This window comes from Pyrgilauda ruficollis, unplaced genomic scaffold (genome assembly GCF_017590135.1).
Source record: "Pyrgilauda ruficollis isolate IOZ18807 unplaced genomic scaffold, ASM1759013v1 scaffold192, whole genome shotgun sequence".
Lineage (NCBI taxonomy): Eukaryota > Metazoa > Chordata > Aves > Passeriformes > Passeridae > Pyrgilauda > Pyrgilauda ruficollis.
The window spans coordinates 468,113-487,633 of NW_024518318.1; the positions used below are offsets into that span (position 1 = coordinate 468,113).

Genomic DNA, 19,521 nt, shown 5'->3' on the forward strand with positions numbered 1-19,521 from the left:
CTTCAAGTTTATTACTTTTTTTAAACACAAGACTAGTACAAAAGTGGGGGTGTGCATAGCAGAGGGGGTGAGCGACTCAACTGGGAGAACTGGGAATACTGGGAAGGGCCCCCCCTCTCTTCCAGCCCCAGGATTTGGGAAGAGCTCCCAGCCTGGAGGAAACACGAAAATGGCTTTGTCCTGCCAGGCTCAGGGCTGGGGGCTCAAAGCTGGGTCTGGGGGGGTTTAGGCCTGGCCTTGGCACCACCCTGGGCACAGACTCAGGCCAGGCTGAGCCCAGGTCCTGTCCTGGCTGGCACTCCCCCCTGGGTGGCCACAAACCCAGAAATACTTCAAGGTTTTCTTCCTCTGCCCGTCTAAAATCAGAATTAAATGGCTCCTGGAGTTCAGCCCTTTAAACACTGAAACGGAGCAGAGCAGGGCTGGGTGGAAACACCTGGATTTGGGAATGGGAATCCAGCTCAAGCTGCTCCAGGCTGGGTCTGCAGCTCCACATTTTGGGTGTGAAAACAAAAAAAAAAACACCACCCCAAGGCACCCCCAGTGGTGAAACCCTCAGTGCTTCCCCTGGGGGGAGGAGGTGAGAAAACAGCAAAAAACCCAAAGCTGCACCACGGCTTCACAGTTCAAAAATAAAGAGAAAAGAGTTCAAGTCTAACTGGGATTCCTTTTCCGTGTCCCCAGAATCCCCAAAGCCTGGCTCAGGTGGTTTCAGAACATCCCAAAGCCTGGCTTGGATGGTTTCAGAACATCCCAAAGCCTGGCTCAGGTGATTTCAGAAAATCCCAAAGCCTGGCTCGGGTGGTTTCAGAACATCCCAAAGCCTGGCTTGGATGGTTTCAGAACATCCCAAATCCTGGCTCGGGTGGTTTCAGAACATCCCAAAGCCTGGCTCAGGTGGTTTCACACACCCAGGTCCAGCTCAGCTGGGCTGGGCTCCAAAGCTCGGCTCAGCCCCTGCAGTGGAAGGGGAGAGCAGAGCTCAAGGATGGGAAATGGCCCAAATTGGGGTCCCTGCTGCCCCTCAGTGACACCACCAAGGGCCCGGGGCTGCCAGCCGGCACAAAACCCAACAAACCCACCCAAAACAACCCGGAGAAGCAAAAGTGTGCAGAGCTCTGAGCTCTGCCCTTGCCCCTGGCTCCTGCCCCGGGACACCCGGGGACAGCCTGGGCTCATCTGTTTGCAAATGAGGTAAATTAATAAATTAATACTGACTCCCAGCTGGGAGGGCAGAGCCACTGAGCCCAGCATGCCCTGGATTCCCTCAGCCACGTTCCCTGCAGGATCCTGCCCCTGGCACGCGGCTCCCAGCGGATTTCTTAGGTAAAATATCCTTTTTTTAAAAGCAAAATCTCAAATTTTTTGGTAAAATCTCTTTTTTTTTTTTTTTTAAGCAAAACCTCAATTTTTAGGTAAAATTTCCATTTTTTAGGGAAAACCTTCATTTTTTTAGGCAAAACCTCCACTGCATTTGGCCACCCAACACAAGCCCTGTCCCCAAACCATCCCATCACCAACCACACCCTGGAAACAGCTCCCAGAGCACAGAGGAAGCTCCTGCCTGGCTCTGCCTCCCCTGCGAAGGGATTTGCTCACTGCATCCCTGTCCCAGCAGCTGGACCACACCCCAGGGAACCCCCAGCCCCATTTCACCCAGAAAAGTCATTTATGCCCTGAGAAATCTGCAGAGTTCAGCCAAAAACCCCAAAAAGCTGCGAGGGGGGAAATGTGGGATTCACAGCGCGGTGCCAGCGTCCCCCGCCGAGAAGGGACCGAGCACCAGGCTTGGTCATAACCCCACAACCCCCTCCCAGCTAATCCTAAACCAGCACCGACCCTCAGTGCCAGCCTAACCCAGTAGAGAGGGCAGCCCTGAGCTCAGCGGGGCTTTCCCAGCGGGGTTTGTTCCCCCCTTTGTCCATCATTCCCTCCTTTGTCCATCGTTCCCCCCTTTGTCCGTCCTTCCCCGCTACCTGCAGCCGCACTCGTCCACCACCATGTCCTCGTAGTGCCGCAGCACCACGTTGTCGCTGTTGTCGTAGTAGAGGATGGAGATGGGGGAGAGCCTGACGGGCACGCAGCAGGGCTGGGGGGTGCCCTGCGGGTCCAGCGAGTGCACCATGGTCTGCAGCACGGCGTGGTTGGTGCTGTTCAGCTCGGCCGCCAGCGGGAAGGGACAGTCCCCGCGGCAGTAGTTGGCCAGGTAGCCCTGCGGGGCGATGATCCAGTTCTCCCAGCCCACGTCGCTGAAGCTGATGTAGAGCCGGCGGGGCTTGCACAGGGGGCTGGGGGTCACCGGGGGGCTCGGGGCGCTCCTCCTCCTGCGGCCAGCCTGGCACTGCCGGCCCAGCGTCACCAGCAGCAGCGAGGTGGCCGCGAAGGCGTCGGTGCTGGCGCAGAGGCTCCGCGGGGTCCCGGCGTGCCCGGCCCGGCCGCTCAGCGAGATCTCCAGCACGAAGGACAAATTCCTGCCCGGCAGCTCGCCGTCCTTCAGCGCCGCGCTCAGGTTGAACAGGAGGGATTTGCGCAGCTGGACGAACGAGCGCTCCAGCAGCGGCCGCCGGCCGGGCTGGGGCTGCCCCCGGGGGGACACCGGGTACAGCCGGAGCTCCAAAACCTGCCCGGAGCTCGGGCCGTGGTAGGAGTTGTGGTGGAACTGGAGCTCCAGCTGGGCCATAGTCAGGCGCTCGCCCTCCTCGAGCGCGGAGAGGTTGAAGAACAGGAGCTTCCGCAGGCACAGCCAGCCCTGGGGCTGCCCCGCGGGGAGGAAGCGGCCTGGCAAAGGAGAAACAGGGGTGGGGGCGGCTGAACGCGGGGGCTGGGCAGGATCGGCTCCTGGGATGGGCTGGGGGAACCCTCGGGATGAGCAGGATCAGCTCCAGGGATGGGGGAACCCTCGGGGTGAGCAGGATCAGCTCCTGGGATGGGCTCGGGGAACCCTCGGGATGAGCAGGATCAGCTCCCGGGATGGGCTGGGGCTGAGCAGGATCGGGAAAAAGAGGGTGAACGGCAGCGAATCTGGGGAGCCTGGTTCAACCAGCCCGAGCCAAATTGGAACCACGAGAGAAAAGAGCTCTGGAGTGCCTTGAAACTTCAGAGACACCAATCAAACAGTCCCCAGGGGACTGAGAACGGCTCGGAGCAGCCAGATGTGCCCTGGGGTCAGCCAGATGTGCCCTGGGGTCAGCCAGAGGCGCTGGGACAATGAGGAGGGGGGGAGGCAGCCCCGGGGGTCGATCCCATCCCTGCCCGAGCTGCTGCTGATCCCGTTCCTGCAGCCACATTCCACTCTCCTCCAGCACCGTGGACCCCAAAGCCTGGGATCAGGACTGGGATCAGGGCTGGGATCTGGGCTGGGATCTGGGCTGGGAACAAGCCAGCACCTCGGGAGGGATTTAGGGGGCTCCAGAGCCTGGCACAGCTGCCCCCCTCACGCCCCGCCTCGGGGTTCCAAACCCATAAACCATCACCGGCAGCATCCACAGGGACTCCAGCCCGCAGGGATTTCTCCTGGGATCCAGCTCCGGCCTCGGGACACGGGGAAGGAAGGAAGGAGCGGAGCCAAGGCTCGAGCCCGGGGAAGCCCAAAGGCGGCGTGGCTGTACCTTGGTCCGCGAAGACTCGGACGATGTTCCCGGGGACATTAAACTCCTCCACCCTACAGGAGTCCGGCTCTCCCTCCGGCCATGGCAGCGTCTTCCTCTTCTGGAAGATCCTCCAGAGCACGGGCGGCACCGGCACGGGGCTTTTGGGGCTGGGCCTGGCGCTCAGACCCAGCGATTTTAGCAGGGAGCTCTCCTGCGGGCTCAGCTCGGTGGCCAGGACGGGGCTCAGGAGAGCCCAGGCGAGGCTGCGGAGGAGCCACATCGCTGCTCTGCTCGCCCAGACAAAGAACAGCCCGGGCCGGGCACCCGCGGGGGTTGGGTCCCTGCTCGGAGCCTTTGATGGGCTCGGAGCTCAATCAGCACCGCGGGATTCCCGGCTCTGGGTGGGATCCTGCGGCTCCCGGCACCCCTTAACCCTTTCAGGGGCTCCGCCGTCTCTCCGGCACCTCCAGAGCGGCCGCTCGGGCTCCAGCACGGTCCGGGGGCTCAGGGGTGAGGATGGGAACCCAGCGCTGCTCCCAAAAGCGCTGCCCGGAGCTGGGGACAGGCCCGGAGCCGGGTCTTCCTTCCCAAAAAATCCCTTTTTTAACTCAATGTGGGCTCAGGGGTGAGGATGGGAACCCAGCGCTGCTCCCAGAAGCGCTGCCCGGAGCTGGGGGCAGACCCGGAGCCGGCTCTTCCTTCCCAAAAAATCCCTTTTTTAACTCAATCACGGTGTCCAGCACTCCTCTCTTAAAGCCATCGACCTCCAGCACATCCAACCATCCAAGTCCTGCTTCACACAGCCCCAAAAACCATCGGCCCCCAAAACCATTGGCCCCAAAACCACCGGTCCCCACCCAGCGCCGGGTCCTGCCCCAGCCAGGCACCCCCAGGTCCCCTCGTGGCCATCACAGCAGAGCTGCCACTGCCACCTCGATGTCACAGCCCCCAAAGGCAGCTGGAGCCACCCAGCTCAATGCCAGCACTGGAAAATTCAGTTTTATCCCCCCAAAGTCACCCCAGCTCTGCTCCGGCCCATGCTGGGGGATCAGTTCCCTTCCTGCCCTGCAAATCCCATAGGAAAACAAGGAATTCCAGCATTGGGGTGCTCCTCTGACACCCTGGAAGTCACGGGGAGGGACAAGGTCCTGCCACAGCTTGGGGACATTCCCACCAGCCCCATTCGGGGTCTGTCCCTGGCTCAGACACAACCAGTCTGGAGGGGAATCACTGTGAGAGACCAAACATGGAAAATCCCACAAATTCCCACCTGGAATTGATGCCCTGGATCCCCCTCTGGCTGTGGGGGAGGGAGCTGAGGGTCCTGGCCTGGGAGGGGACAGTGAGGGGACAACAGGGACCCAAACCCACAGAGCTGCCCAGGGCAGGGACCTGGAGCCTGCAGGGCTGGAGCTGCCTGGAAATCCATCCCAGGAGTAGGAATTCTCTGTTCTTCCTAAAAACCCAGCCCTGGGAGCAGGAATTCTCTGTTCTTCCCAAAAACCCAGCCCTGGGAGCAGGAATTCTCTGTTCTTCCTTCAGCAAGGGGACAGCCCTGGGGAGAATCCCCCAGCAGGGACCTGCAGGACCCTTTTTAAGCCGCTCCAAAACCTACACGGGTTTTTTCCAAGGAAATTGAAGCTCCTGGGCCTCCTCCAGAGGGCTGGGCTGGAGCTCCTGAGGTGGATTTCCAGGCAGTGGGAGCTGCAGGTGACAGTGACTCCTCCAAGGTCACCTCTGCAGTCCCTGGGTGGCAGCTGGAGCACAGCTGGAGCACAGCTGGCCTCGGGGTCCCCTTCCCGGGGCAGGACAGGAGCTGCCCTGCCCAGGCTGGAGCTGGACCCTGCAGGAGCAGCTGGGGAGGGCTCAGAGGGAGGGTCCAGGGGGTGTCACAGCGGGGCTGAGAACGTGGAGCAACACCAGGGACACAAAGCCAGCCCCTGATCCCACCTGGGCCAGCACAGCCACCAGTCTCCCAGCCAAACTGGGCCACAGGGAGCCCCCCCAGCCCCAGGGGACAGGTGACAGGGCACAGCCCAGCCCCGAGGGGCCCTGTCCTGGCAGTGGCGTGTCCTCCCCGGCTCCGGGCAGGGCTGGCAGGGGGCAGGGGTGAAGTCCTCCTCGGGCCTGTCCTTGGCAGGGTCCCAGAGCAGGGTCCTGGGCAGTGCCAGGCCCTGGCAGCCGTGGCCACGCCGCCCTCACAACCTCTTGTCCTTCACGAGGCCGTTCTTGAGGTGCAGCCTGGGGAAGAGCAGAGCCCGGGGTCAGCCCCGTGCCCACAGCAAATCCCTCCCTAGTGCCCTGCTGGGGACACTCCTGTCCCCAGATTTGTGCAGTTTGATGGATCCAGCACGAGGGAGAAGCTCCAGGGAGAGCTCAGAGCCCTTGGGGCTCCAGGAGAGCTGGAGAGGGACTGGGGACAAGGCCTGGAGGGACAGGACACAGGGAGTGGATTTAAACTGGAAAAAGGGAGATTTGGGTGGGATCTTGGGAAGGGATTCCTGGCTGGGAGGGTGGGGAGGGAATTCCCAGAGCAGCTGTGGCTGCCCCTGGATCCCTGGAAGTGCCCAAGGCCAGATCCCAGGATCATGGGAAGTGTCCCAGGGGTGGAGCTGGATGTGCTTTAGGGTTTTCTGACCCAAACCAGTCTGGAACTCCACGTACCCTTCCTTCAGAGCCTGGGGCAGCTGGATCCCAGCCTCCTTCCCGGGTTTCCTGCTCTCCTCCACGTCGTACTCACGGACATCGTTCACCTCCTGCATCTGCCCCAGCAGCACCTTGGCCACGAACAGCACGATGTACTGGGGGGCACAGGGGGACAGGGACCCTCAGGCACGGCCCGAGCCGGGGGAGACCTTTCCCTGCTGCCCCCACCCCATTTCGGGCAGGGCAGCTCCCCCCGGGATGGTCACAGCCCCGGGATGGGGTGGAACTCCACTGGTTTCATCCCAGGGATGATGGAATCACAGCTCCTTGCCCTGCCCCACGGATCTCCGCTCTCCAGCCCTCCCTGGGGCGTGCAGGAGCATTCCCAGAGCGTTCACACCTCTCTCCAATCCCCTTTCTGGGGGGCAGGAGCACTCCCAGAGCGTTCACGCCTCTCTCCAATCCCCTTTCTGGGGGGCAGGAGCATTCCCAGAGCATTCACACCTCTCTCAAACCCCGGCTGCTGTTATCACTCCCCGCGGGGTGTCAGACAGTCTGAATTCCCCCCAGCCTTCCCCCCTCCCCTGACCCCCCAAACCTCCTCCATCGCTGCCATGCCAGCAGCAGCAACCTTAAACACCTCCCTGCTGTCCCCAAGGGGAGGGGACACCTCCCTGCTGTCCCCAAGCCCAGTTTGGGCAGAGCAGCTCCCTGAGGGGCGGCCACCAGCCCGGGATCACCCACCAGGAACCAGTAGATGTTCATCAGGGTGAGAACCAGCAGCAGGGCGTTGAAGAAGAAGTAGAAGGGGATGTTGGGGACGGACTGGAGGCTGGAGTGGCAGGTGGCGTAGAGCACCTTGAGGGGGAACCAGTAGAGACGGAACCAGAACCTGCCAGGGACAGGGACAGCCTGGGTCAGTGTCCCCCTGGCAGAGGACAGAGCCAGCACAGCCTGCTGGCCCCTGGACCCCAATTCCTGCTCCTGGGAAAGGGACAGAGCCAGCACAGCCTGTCCCATCCATCCATCCATCCATCCATCTCTTTGTTTTCCAGGATTAGCTGGATTTTGGGACAGCCCTGCCTCCCTTTTCCTGCCGAGAAAAGAGCTCCTTGCTCCTCCTCCTCCTGCTCCTCCTCCTCCTCCTCCCCCCGTGCCACAGGAATTTCACAGGCACTCGCTGGTGACAGACCCGGCACTACAGAGGGATTCCGAGCCCAGCAGGAGCTCGGCCCCTTCCCAGCCAAAATCCCCCAGGAGATGCTGGGAAGTCCCAAAACCGGGAGGAGAGAGGGGACTGGGATCAGGGGGACAAAAATCCGCCAAAGAGGGACAGGATTGGGATCAGGGAGGGTCAGGAGTGGGGTGAGGAACACAAATCCAGCAGGGAGGAGGGTCGGGATTGGGATCAGGGACACAGACACACCAGGGAGGGTTGGGTTTGGGATCAGGGACACAAATCCAGCAGGGAGTACGGTCAGGATTGGGATGGGGACACAGACACACCAGGGAGGGCTGGGATTAGGATCAGGGGACCCAAATCCACCAGGGAAGGTCAGGATTTGGATCAGGGACACAAATCCAGCAGGGAGGAAGGTCAGGATTGGGATGAGGAGACTCAAACCCACAGGGAAGGTCTGGATTGGGATCAGGGACCCAGACCCACAGGAAAGGTCAGGATTGGGATCAGGGACCCAGACCCACCAGGGAAGGTCCGGATTGGGATGAGGGACACAAATCCAGCAGGGAGGAAGGTCAGGATTGGGATCAGGGACTCAGACCCACCAGGGAAGGTCAGGATTGGGATGAGGGACACAAATCCAGCAGGGAGGAAGGTCAGGATTGGGATGAGGGACCCAGACCCACCAGCTGACGCTGAAGGCCAGGCAGCCGATGTTGGAGACGACGTCGTTGAGGCGGTGGTAGACCCCGCCGCGGTGCTTGAAGTACACGTTGAGCTTGGTGAACTCCAGCTGCACGTCGTTGACGTCGTGCAGGAACAGCACCAGCACGCCCACGTTGTGGTACCTGGGGGGAACAGCGGGGAAATGCGGGAAAACTGCGGGGAAATGGGGAAAAATGGGGAAAAAATGCAGGGGAATGGGGAAAAACCATGGGGAAAAATGGGGTAAATGGGAAAAAAATGGGGAAAAACCATGGGGAAATGGGGTAAATGGGAAAAACCATGGGGAAATGGGGAAAAACTGCGGGGAAATGGGGAAAACCAAAGGGAAATTGGGAAAAACTGTGGGGAAATGGGGAAAACTGCGGAGAAATGGGACAAATCATGGGGAAATGGGGAAAAATGGGGAAATGAAATGGGGAAAAACCATGGGGAAATGGGACAAATCATGGGGAAATGGAGAAAAACTGTGGAGAAATGGGGGAAAGCCACGGGGGAAATGGGGTAAAACAATGGGGAACATGGGGAAAAATGGGGAAATGAAATGGGGAAAAACCATGGGGAAATGGGGAAAATGAGGAAAAATGGGAAAAGCGGGGGAAATGAAGGCATAGGAGGAGGCAAGGAGGGAGGGTCAGGCTTATCTGAAGGGAGGGAGGGTCAGGCTCACCTGAAGGGCAGGAGGAGGAAGGAGGGAGGGTCAGGCTCACCTGAAGGGAGGGAGGGAGGGAGATCAGGCTCACCTGAAGGGAAGGAGGGAGGGTCAGGCTCACCTGAAGGGCGGGAGGAGGCAGGAGGGAGGGTCAGGCTCACCCGAAGGGAGGGAGGGAGGCCAGGCTCACCTGAAGGCGTAGGAGGAGGCCAGCAGGGTCAGGGTGACCAGGTGGTGCAGCAGCATCACCAGCGAGTCCTTGCGCCACGTGTCCATGTAGGCCGTGGCGTAGAGCGAGTGCCCGTAGAAGCTGCCCTGCAGCAGGTACGCCACGGCGATGTCCCCGGGCACCTCCATGCCCCGCTGCCAGCCTGCAGCCAGCCCGGGGGGTTGTGACCGCGAAAATAAACACAGAAATAAAATCAAAATTAAAAATAAAATGTAAATTAAAATATCCTCGTCATAGTTGTTATTGTTATTGTTAATAATTTATTATTTGTTTTACAATTATGTATTATTTAACATCAATAATAATAACAATCATCATCATAATATGGATTATTATAGAAATATTATAGAAATATTTTCTATAATATTATTATAGAAATATTATTATTAAAATTAAAATGAGGAGATTTTTAAACCCTGACTTGAGCAGGGTTGGAATGAGGAGATTTTTAAACCCTGACTTGAGCAGGGTTGGAGTGAGGAGATTTTTCAGCCTGACTTGCTGCCCCTGCCCATGGCCATGAGCTGATCTTCATGATCCTCCTCAGCCCAACCCATTCCATGATTTAATTGTCCATGATTTAATTATCCATTATTTCATTGTTTCCTGATTCACTCAGCCTCTCCAGCAGCCACCAAGTGACTGAAAGAAGGGAACGCCCAGACACCCCCTCGTGCCCTTTCTGCACCCAGATCAGGATAAAAAAAAGGGAATTTAGGGGCTGGCTCTGCCATCCTCACCGTAGAAGACAGAGGGGGGGTCGTGGAAGAAGGGGTAGTCGGTGCAGAAGAGCAGGTAGGCGCCGTAGGACCACGACAAGGAGTAGAAAAGCAACTTCCAGGCACTCTCGGGCATCTTGGCAGCATCTTTGGGCTGCAGCTTGCACCACTCCCCGAAGGGCTGCGAGCGAAAGGGGGAATTTCGTCAGCGGAATTTCATCCCAGGGTGGTGCCAGCCAGGCTCGGGTCCCCGAGTGAGGCTGGGGAAGGGGAAATCGGGAGGGTGGAGACCCTCCGGGAGCTGTGAAAGGGGAGCCGGAGCATCCTCCCTCTCCCCGGAGTATCCCCGGAGCATCCCTGAAGCATCCTCTCCCGCCCCGGAGCATCCTCCCCCTCTCAGGAGCAAGGCATCCCTCCCCGAGGCATCCCCGGAGTATCCCCGGAGCATCCCTGAAGCATCCTCCCCCTCCCCGGAGTATCCCCGGAGCATCCCCGGAGCATCCCTGAAGCATCCTCTCCCGCCCCGGAGCATCCTCCCCCTCTCAGGAGCATCCTCCCCCTCCCCGAGGCATCCCCGGAGTATCCCCGGAGCATCCTCTCCCTCCCCGGAGTACCCCGGGCACGGCTGGCACGGGCGGGGTGGAGCCGAGAACCCAGAAAATCCAAATAAAGCGCAGGAAAGCCCCGAGGAGAAGCTCTAACGACATTATCCTGGCGGATGGAGCCGGCGAATCCCGGGAAAAAGGGAAATGGACGGGCAGGGAAAGGCTGGGCACAGCCCTGGGCACTGCCACCAGGTGCCAGCAGGTGCCACCAGCGCCGGGGACCTGGTGCTGTGCCACCCCTCCCCGCATTCCAGCCCCAATCCCTCCGGGATTTCAGAGGCCAAACCTCCCCAAAGCTGCCCAAAATCAGGGCAGGGAGGACGGGCAGCTCTGCTGGGGAATCACCGAACGAAATTCCTGAAATTCCTCGTCCTGGATCCCCAGGGGGACAGGGACAAGCTGGGAGTCACAGGAAAACGTGGAACAGCCTCATTTTTTTGGGGAACAAATGGACCCAGCATGGCACAGCTTCGTTTTTTTTGGGAATAAATAGATCCAGCATAGCACAGCCTCGTTTTTTGGGGGATATTAAATGGATCCAGCCTCATTTTTTTGGGGAATAAATGGATCCAGCAAGGCACAACCCCGGGTTTTTGGGAATAAAGGGAGCAGGGGTTCTGCCCTCCCCTGTGCCCCAGGGAGGGTTTCCAGCCCCCGCTGGCAGCTGAGCCATTCCAGACCCCATTCCTGCCTCCCATCAGGGCAGTGCCAGTACTGGGGTCCCTGAGAAATCCCAAATCCCCCCCAGGAGCTCCAGATGAGCCCCAGGGGAAAACAAAACTCTGCAGGGTAACAGGACCCTGCCTGGGTCAGCACTTTCTGCTCCTAAATTAAGGCCTCAGCTGTCCCTGGTGCTTGGCCCCTTCTCCAGGGGCTCCAATCCCAAAAGCTCTGGGGTTTCTGGGCACGTCCCACGCTGGGAGCGGCTCCCAAGGCCTTTTCCAAGGGGAAAAGAGGAGCAGGCTCAGAGGGGGATCAATAATGCACAGAAAGCTTTGGTTCCTGGGGTGTCCACATGGCAGGGACACGGGGACAGCCCAGGGGATTTGGGATCCTCAAAGCCCCGCTCACCCCATGAGGGTTTGGGGTGAGAGTGACCACAGGGATCTGTGGGGCAGGGATCCCCTATCCCAGGCTGGATTTGGGATCTGAGCTCTCCTGCTCACCCCATGAGGTTTGGGGTGGAAAGGACCACAGGGATCTGTGGGGTCCTTTCCCCTATCCCAGGCTGGATTTGGGATCTCTACTCGACCTCAAATCCCTGCTCACCCCATGAGGGTTTGGGGTGAGAGGGACCACAGGGATCATCCAGTTCCAGTCCTTCCCCTATCCCAGCATGGATTTGGGATCCGAGCTCAGGCTCAAATCCCTGCTCACCCCACAGGGGTTTGGGATGCAAGGGACCACAGGGATCTGTGGGGTCTGTGGGGCAGGGACAGCTTTGGGATCTGAGCATGGCCTCAAATCCCTGCTCATCCCACAAGGGTTTGGGGTGGGAAGGACCACAAGGATCTGTGGGATCCCTTCCCCTATCCCAGGCTGGATTTGGGATGCTGAGCCTCAAATCCCTGCTCACGCCATGAGGGTTTGGGTGGAGGGGACCACAAGGATCTGTGGGATCCCTTCCCCTATCCCAAGGTGGATTTGGGATCTGAGCTCGGCCTCAAATCCCTGCTCACCCCACGAGGTTTGGGGTGGGAGGGCCCGCAGGGATCGCCCAGCCCCAGCCCTTCCCCCACCCCGGGGCTCCGGGAAGGGGAGGTGACTCCAGAGGGGGACACGGGGGACACGGGGGTGTCCCTGGAGCTGTCCGCTCTGCCCCGTGGTGGGGGCAGGGGGGTGGGGGATGTCCTCCCATCACCCGGCTGCCGTTGCCATGGTGACGGCGCAGAGATGCCCGTTGCTACGGGCGACGGAGCCGCGTCGGGAGCCGGGATCCGGCTGGGCTGGAGGAGCCCAGGGCTGCTGGCGGTGATGTCACGGGGCTCTGCTTAAAGGGCAGCGTCCCCCTGCCTCCCCTCCTCCTCCTCCTCCTCCTCCGCGGGGGGAAGGGGCTGGCACAGGAGCCCGGCGGAGCTGGGGCAGCCCACGGGGTCGGGAGAGGAGAGAACGCAGCTGCTCCCTTTGCCAGCCTCCAGCACAGCCGGGACCCCTAAATACATCCCTGGGGATCCCTAAATCTATCCCTGGGGATCCCTAAATTCACACCAGGGATCCCTAAATACATCCCTAGGGATCCCTAAATCTATCCCTGGGGATCCCTAAATTCACACCAGGGATCCCTAAATCCATCCCTGGGGATCCCTAAATCCACAGCCAGGAATCCCTAAATCCATCCCTAGGAATCCCTAAATGCACACTCAGCTCCAAGGATCCCTAAATCCTCAGCTAGGGACCCTTAAATCCATCCCTGGGGATCCCTAAATTCACACCCGAGGATCCCTAAATCCACACTCAGCTCCAGGGATCCCTAAATCCATCCCTAGCTCCAGCAGCAGGACACAGGAGCATCCAGGGACCCCTAAATGCATCCCCAGGTCCAGGGATCCCTAAATCCATCCCCAGGGATCCCTAAATCCACCCCCAGGGACCCCTAAATCCACGCCCAGCCCCAGCAGCAGTGCCCGGCAGAGCCGGGCAGGGGGAAGAACACCCAGTCCGGAGGAGCTGGATGCCCCAGGGCCGGTGCCAGGGCTGGAAGGAGCCCGGCGGTGCCAGGGCTGGTGCCAGGGCTGGCTGCGGGCACAGAACGTTCCCCAGGGACACAAAGGAGCGGCTGGCACGGAGCATCCCCAGGAACTGGCAGTGCCAGCGGGGAGGGATGAGCCAGGACAGCTCCCGAGCCCGGCCCCGAGGCTCCTGCCCCTTCTCAAGGCTGTGGGTGCCCCAGGGGCTCGGTGCCTTCTGTGCCCTCTGTGCCCCCTGTCCCCCTGTCCCGGGGCACTGCCAGGGACAGGGCAGCTGCAGCTTCTTTGGGAATTCCGCCCCAAATGGAACCATTCCTCCCCAAATCCCACCCAGCGCTGCCCTGGCAGCCTGAAAAAGGAAAATCCAGGAAAAAAAATCCCCTGATTTGTGAGGCCAGAGGAGCCTGGGGACACCAGGGCAGTGACTGTCACCCACCCAGAGGAGCCTGGGGACACCAGGGCGGTGACTGTCACCCCACTCTCCCCATCCCCACAGCAGCTCCGTGCCTCAGTTTCCCCACACCGTGCCAAGCTCTGGCCAGCATTTCCCACCTCCACCAGTGGCAAAAGGCGATTTTCCCCCCCAAAAAGGCGATTTCCCCCCCAAAAAAGGCGATTTTCCCCCCAAACACCGAGCAGAAATTATTTTATGCCCTGGATCCGCGGCCCCGGGGGGAGAGGAGCAGCAGGAGCCGCTGTCCCGGTGCTGACACAGCAGAGCAGCCCCGGGGGGACAAAGGGCCCTTTGTTGTGGCTTTTCTGCCCCTGCAGCTCCAGGCTTTGTGCTCACAGGAGGAAAAAGCAGAGCCTGCCCCAGCTCGGTGTCCTGTGCTCCCACACGGGGCTGGGGGACAATCTGGGGACATCCCCCACCCCCAGGCTGGGATTGGGAAACAAAACCCTGGCAGTGCTGCAGGGGGGGAAGCTGCTTCAAGGACACCAGGAACTCTGAATTCCCAGAATCCTGAATTTCCAGGGTCCTGAATTTCCAGGGTCCTGAATTACCAGAATCCTGAATTCCCAGGGTCCTGAATTTCCAGAATCCTGAATTTCCAGGGTCCTGAATTACCAGAATCCTGAATTACCAGAATCCTGAATTACCAGAATCCTGAATTACCAGAATCCCAAATTTCCAGGATCCTGAATTTCCAGAATCCTGAATTACCAGAATCCTGAATTACCAGAATCCCGAATTTCCAGGATCCTGAATTTCCAGACTCCTGAATTTGCAGTATCCCGAATTTCCAGGATCCTGAATTTCCAGCTCCCACCTCTCCCTGGGGCTGATCTCCTCCAGCCCTGCCACCCTGAGAACATTTTCCAGCATTTTTCCCTGCAGAGGACACTGGGATGTCCTAAAAACCTGGACACCACCAGGTCAGGGTTAGGTTTAGGTTTAGAGTTAGGATTAGGGTTAGAATTAGAGTTAGGATTAGGGTTTGAGTCAGGGTTTGGGTTAGGGTTTAGATTTAGGGTTCAGTTTAGGGTTGGGTTAGGTTTAAGGTTAGGATTAGGGTTAGGTTTAGGCTGAGTGTTAGGGTTAGAGTTAGGGGTAGAATTAGGGTTAGGATTAGAGATTGCGTCAGGGTTTGGGTTAGGGTTTAGATTTAGGGTTCGGCTTAGGGTTGGGTTAGGGTTAAGGTTAGGATTAGGATTAGGGTTAGGTTTAGAATTAGAGTTAGGGGTAGAATTAGGGTTTGGGTTAGGGTTTGGGTTAGGTTTTAGATTTAGGGTTAGGTTTAGAACACACTCTTGCCTGTGGCTGGCTCATAAATGGAGAATTTTGCCCTCTGCAGAGCAAAACTTTGGGGTCAGAGGGGACACCTGAGCACTCCCAAACCCAGCTGCTCCCCCCAGGGGATTTTCCTCCCTCCCAGGTCACTTTTGGGGCTTCCAGGGGGGTCTCAGCAATTCCAGCTGTGCCCCAATCCAGGTGTGCTCCTGGATTTCCCTGCCCCAGGGGAAGGAGGCAGCTCCAGGGGCTTCTCCCATTCTTTTTTCCACTTTGTTTCCAGGCCCGGGTGCCCTCCAGGGGTTTTAATTAGCACAGATGTGCTCAGGTTGCTGCTGTTTAATCCAAGTGCTCCGGGCTGGCACAGCCACCCTCACAGGGACATGCCAGGGGCAGGGCTGGGGCACCAAGGCAGCCCCAGAACCCTTGGAATTGTTAATCCCGGGATTCCAGGCATGGCAGAACTTTTCCTAGAGCTCAGTTTTAATTTCTGGAGCTGCTCTGCAGCCCCAGGGAGCTCCTGCAGGTGTTTGTGCTCCCAAAATTCAGCGGGACACAGAGCAGGGCCTGGGAAGGAGAGATGAATCCCACAGGGATGTTCGTGCTCTGCTGGCTCTGAGGCTCTTTCCCAACCTTTTAATCCACATTTCCTCCCCTGTCTGGGATCTTTCCCACCCTAACACACCCCCCTCGCTGTGTTTGCACCGAGGATTCTGTGAGGAAGCAGCAAAAGGATGAAAATTTGCTCTGAGAAGGGCGAGAAGAAAACCAGGGCTGGAAAATCCCCTCCAAAGCAAGGGGGAAAAAACAAAAAAACCCTTCCCATCACCTGCAGCAGCTCCAGCCCCCCCGGGAGCTGCTGGGAAGCCTTTCAGGAGTCATTTCAGCCTCCAAGTAAGGAAGGATGCCCCGAGAAGCAAAATCCTGAGCAGGGGAGAAGTTCCTAGGCTCAAACAACTCTTTTTTCCCCCCCTTGAACCATCCTGACCCAGCCCTGCTCTCCCAGGGGCTGTGAGACCCAAACCTGGCAGCTCTTCCAGAAAATCCACAATTCCCATCCTTGCCCACAGCAATTCCAGCCAGGAAATTTTCCAACCTTTTTAAAATACAGCCCTGGAGACGGAGCTGTCCCTCCCTCCCGGGGGAAAGCTGATGCCAGCAGAGCCCTGCTCAGCATCTCATCAGCATCAGGCAGAGGCAGCTGGAGCCACAGGAACCCCTCAGCCCCCCTGGCCCTTCTGCAGTTACAGCAGTGACCCATTTCCCCAGGGAATGGCACCTCGGGGCTGCCAGGACCTGCCAGGACCTGCCAGGGAAATCCAGCCTGGCAAAAATTCCCAGCACTTTCCTCACCTACAGCCCCTTCAACCCTTCACAGGGAATGAGGGAAATCAGGCCTGGCATAAATTCCCAGCACTTTCCTCACCCACACCCCTTCAACACATCATGGACAGGCTGGGAATGGGGGAAATTCAGCCTGGCACAAATTCCCCTCACAAACTTCACCCACAGCCCCTTTGACCCTTCAGAGCCAGACAGGGCTTGAGGGAAATCCATCCTGGCACAAATTCCCAGCAGATTCCTCACCCACAGCCCCTCTGACCCCCCAGAGACTGACTGGACATGAATCCAGTCCTGGCATAAATTCCCAGCAGATTTCTCACCCACAGCCCCTTCGATGGATCATGGACAGACAGGGGATGAGGGAAATCCATCCTGGCAGAAATTCTCAGCACTTTCCTCACCCACAGCTCCTTTGTCCCCTCACAGGGAATGAGGAAAATCCAGCCTGGCACAAATTCCCCTCACAAACTTCACCCACAGCCCCTTCAATGTCTCATGGACAGCCAGGGGATGGGGGAAATCAGGCCTGGTACAAATTCCCCTCACAGTTCACCCACAGCTCCTTTAACACCTCAGAACTTGACAGGGCATGAGGGAAATCCATCCTGGCTCAAATTCCCAGCAGAATCCTCACCCACAGCCCCTTCGATGTGTCATGGACAGACAGGGAATGGGGAAAATCCAGTCTGGCACGAGTTCCCCTCATGATCCTCACCCACAGCTCCTTTGACCCCTCAGAACCTGACAGGGCATGAGGGAAATCCATCCTGGCACAAATTCCCAGCAGATTCCTCACTCACAGACCCTTCGATGCGGGGGGACAGTGTGGGGACAGTGGGGGACAGAGTGGGGACAGTGGGGGACAGTGTGGGGACAGCGCTCCGTGGCTGCGGGGCCCGGTGGCAGCGCTGCATCCCCGCGCTGCAGCAGCGAGCCGGGCATGGAGATCTGCTCCAAAAACCGCAGGAATGTGTCCCCTCCGTGTCCCCTCCGTGTCACCTCTGTGTCACCTCTTCTTCCCCCACGGGCGCGAAGGAAAAATCCGTGACCTTCTGGGGATGAGGGGATGGGAACGGAGCGGGGGAGGAGCAGGGAGGGCTGAAATCCTTCGGGATGCAGCCCCGGGAAAGGCACAAAAATGTGGGAATAACCGGGGAGAAATAACCTTCAGCCTTGTGGGGATGGAAACGTGGGGGAAATAAGGGGGAAAAGGAGCAAGGGCGCTCTGCCGGTGCTCAGGGATGCTCATATCCTACAGGATGCAGTCCTGGAAAAGGCATGGAAGCACGGCAAAAGCCGGGAATAACCGGGAAGAAAAACGCCTCAGCCTTGTGGGGGCAGGGATGGAAACGTGGAGGGGGAAACGGAGCAGGGGGGGCTCTGCCGGTGCTCGGGGATGCTCAGATCCTCCCGGTAAAAGGCACGGAACACCACGGGAATAACCGGGAAGAAATAACCTCAGCCTTGAGGGGATGCGGGGATGGATCCGGAGGGGATAGGGCAGGGGGGAACGAACGAGGGGGGGCTCTGCCGGTGCACCGGGATGCTCAAATCCTACAGGATGCAGTCCCGGGAAAGGCATAAAAAACCGGGAATAACCGGGAAGAAATAATCTTCAACCTTGTGGGGATGGAAACGTGGGGGGAATAAGGGGGGAAAAGGAGCATGGGGGGCTCTGCCGGTGCTCCGGGATGCTCAAATCCTACAGGATGCAGTCCCGGGAAAGGCATAAAAGACCGGGAATAACCGGGAAGAAATAACCTCAGCCTTGAGGGGATGGGGGATGGATCCGGGGGGGATGGGGCAGAGGAAAACGGAGGTGGGGGCTCTCCCGGTGCTCGGGGATGCTCCATCCTCAGGGATGCAGCGGCGGAGGAAGGCACGGAACAACCTGCGAATAACCTGGAAGAAAATCCGCTCAGCCTTGCGGGGCTGCAGCGCCGGGAAGGCGGCGGGGGGAGGCGGCGGAAGGCGGCGGGGGGGCTCTCCCGGTCCCCGGGGATGCTCCGCGCTCGGCGATGCGGCTCCGCCAGCAAAACCGGGGCGCATCCCTCACCCCACAACCGCATCCCCCCACATCCCCAACCCCGCCGCGGGGGCGACCGCTGCCCCCCGCGTTTCCCCCGCGTTCCCCCCGCGTTTCCCCCGCGTTCCCCCCGCTCCCGGAGCCCGGCACTGACCCGAAAGAGGCGGCGGGAGCAGGCGCGGCGCAGCGCGGTCCAGCCCAGCGCGCAGAGCCCGCACAGCAGCACCTCCGCCCAGCCCAGGTGCGCGTTCTCGGCCCAGGTGCGCAGCGCCAGCTCCCAGCCGCAGTCCCCGCAGCTGCGGGCGGCCGCGGCCAGGCTGCCGTAACCCCGGCGGAGCAGCTCCCCGTAACCGGGCATGGGCTCCGGAGGAGGCGGCATCGCGGAGCTGCCACGGCCGCGGCCCCGCGCAGGCTCCGGCGGGGCGGGCACCGAGCTCCCCCCGCGCCGGTACCGGGCTGGAGCCGCCCCCTGGCACGGCCCGGCCCCCTCGGGCTCGGCCGGGGCTCCCGGAGGGGGCGCGGGGAGCGGAGAGAAAAGAACGCGGGGGGAACGCGATGGAGGCGCCGCGGGAGGGGGAAAAAAAAGGCGAATTTCGGTACCGGGGGTGATGGAAACGGGGGGAGCTCTGTGCGCACCCGGGGAAGCGCGGGGGGCGGCTGGGAGGGGCACGGCGATGGCACGGCCATGGCACGGTGATGGCACGGTGATGGCACGGCCATGGCACGGTGATGGCACAGCGCGGAGCCGCCACTGCTGGGACTCGGGGGCCGCTTTGGGGGTCTCAAGTGCCAATTTTGGGGTCTCAGGTGCCGTTTTGGAGGTTTTAGGTGCCAATTGAGGGGATTCGAGTATGAATTTGGGGGTCTCAGGTGCCATTTTGGGGTCTCAGGTGCCAATTTTGGGGATTCGAGTGCAAATTTGGGGGTCTCAGGTGCCAGGTTGGGGGTCTCAGGTGCCAATTGAGGGGATTCGAGTGTGAATTTGGGGGTCTCAGGTGCCAATTTTGGGGTTTTAGGTGTCAGTTGAAGGGATTTGAGCGTGAATTTGGGATCTCAGGTGCCACTTTGGGAGTCTCAGGTACCACTTTGGCGGCCTCAGATGCCAATTAAGGGGATTCAAGTGTGAATTTGGGAGTCTCAGGTGCCACTTTGGGGTCTCGAGTGCCACTTTGGGGGTCTCAGATGACAGTTTGGGGGTCTCAGGTGCAAATTTTGAGGTCTCAGATGCTGATCTGGGGGTCTCAGGTGCCAATTTTGGAGGTTTTAGGTGCCAATTGAAGGGATTTGAGTGCAAATTTGGAAATTCGAGTGCAAATTTGGGTGCCTCAGACGCCACTTTGGGGTCTCAGATGCCAATTGAGGGGATTCGAGTGCGAATTTGGGGGTCT

The 19,521-nt window shown here is 59.4% G+C and overlaps 2 protein-coding genes across 2 annotated transcripts; both read right to left on the reverse strand.

Moving 5' to 3' along the window:
• Positions 1-1,107: 1,107 nt before the first annotated feature.
• On the reverse strand, positions 1,108-5,314 carry GDF1 (growth differentiation factor 1). Its single transcript, XM_041465832.1, has 2 exons — positions 3,609-5,314; positions 1,108-2,778 (listed from the first exon to the last, which is right to left on the reverse strand). The coding sequence occupies exons 1-2, from the start codon at positions 3,868-3,870 to the stop codon at positions 1,973-1,975; spliced, it is 1,068 nt and encodes a 355-aa protein (XP_041321766.1). The 5' UTR covers positions 3,871-5,314; the 3' UTR covers positions 1,108-1,972.
• A 162-nt stretch (positions 5,315-5,476) lies between these two features.
• CERS1 (ceramide synthase 1) lies at positions 5,477-18,503 on the reverse strand. Its single transcript, XM_041465855.1, has 7 exons — positions 18,288-18,503; positions 9,761-9,920; positions 8,982-9,162; positions 8,103-8,264; positions 6,981-7,128; positions 6,255-6,391; positions 5,477-5,831 (listed from the first exon to the last, which is right to left on the reverse strand). The coding sequence occupies exons 1-7, from the start codon at positions 18,489-18,491 to the stop codon at positions 5,789-5,791; spliced, it is 1,035 nt and encodes a 344-aa protein (XP_041321789.1). The 5' UTR covers positions 18,492-18,503; the 3' UTR covers positions 5,477-5,788.
• Between the last annotated feature and the right edge of the window lie 1,018 nt (positions 18,504-19,521).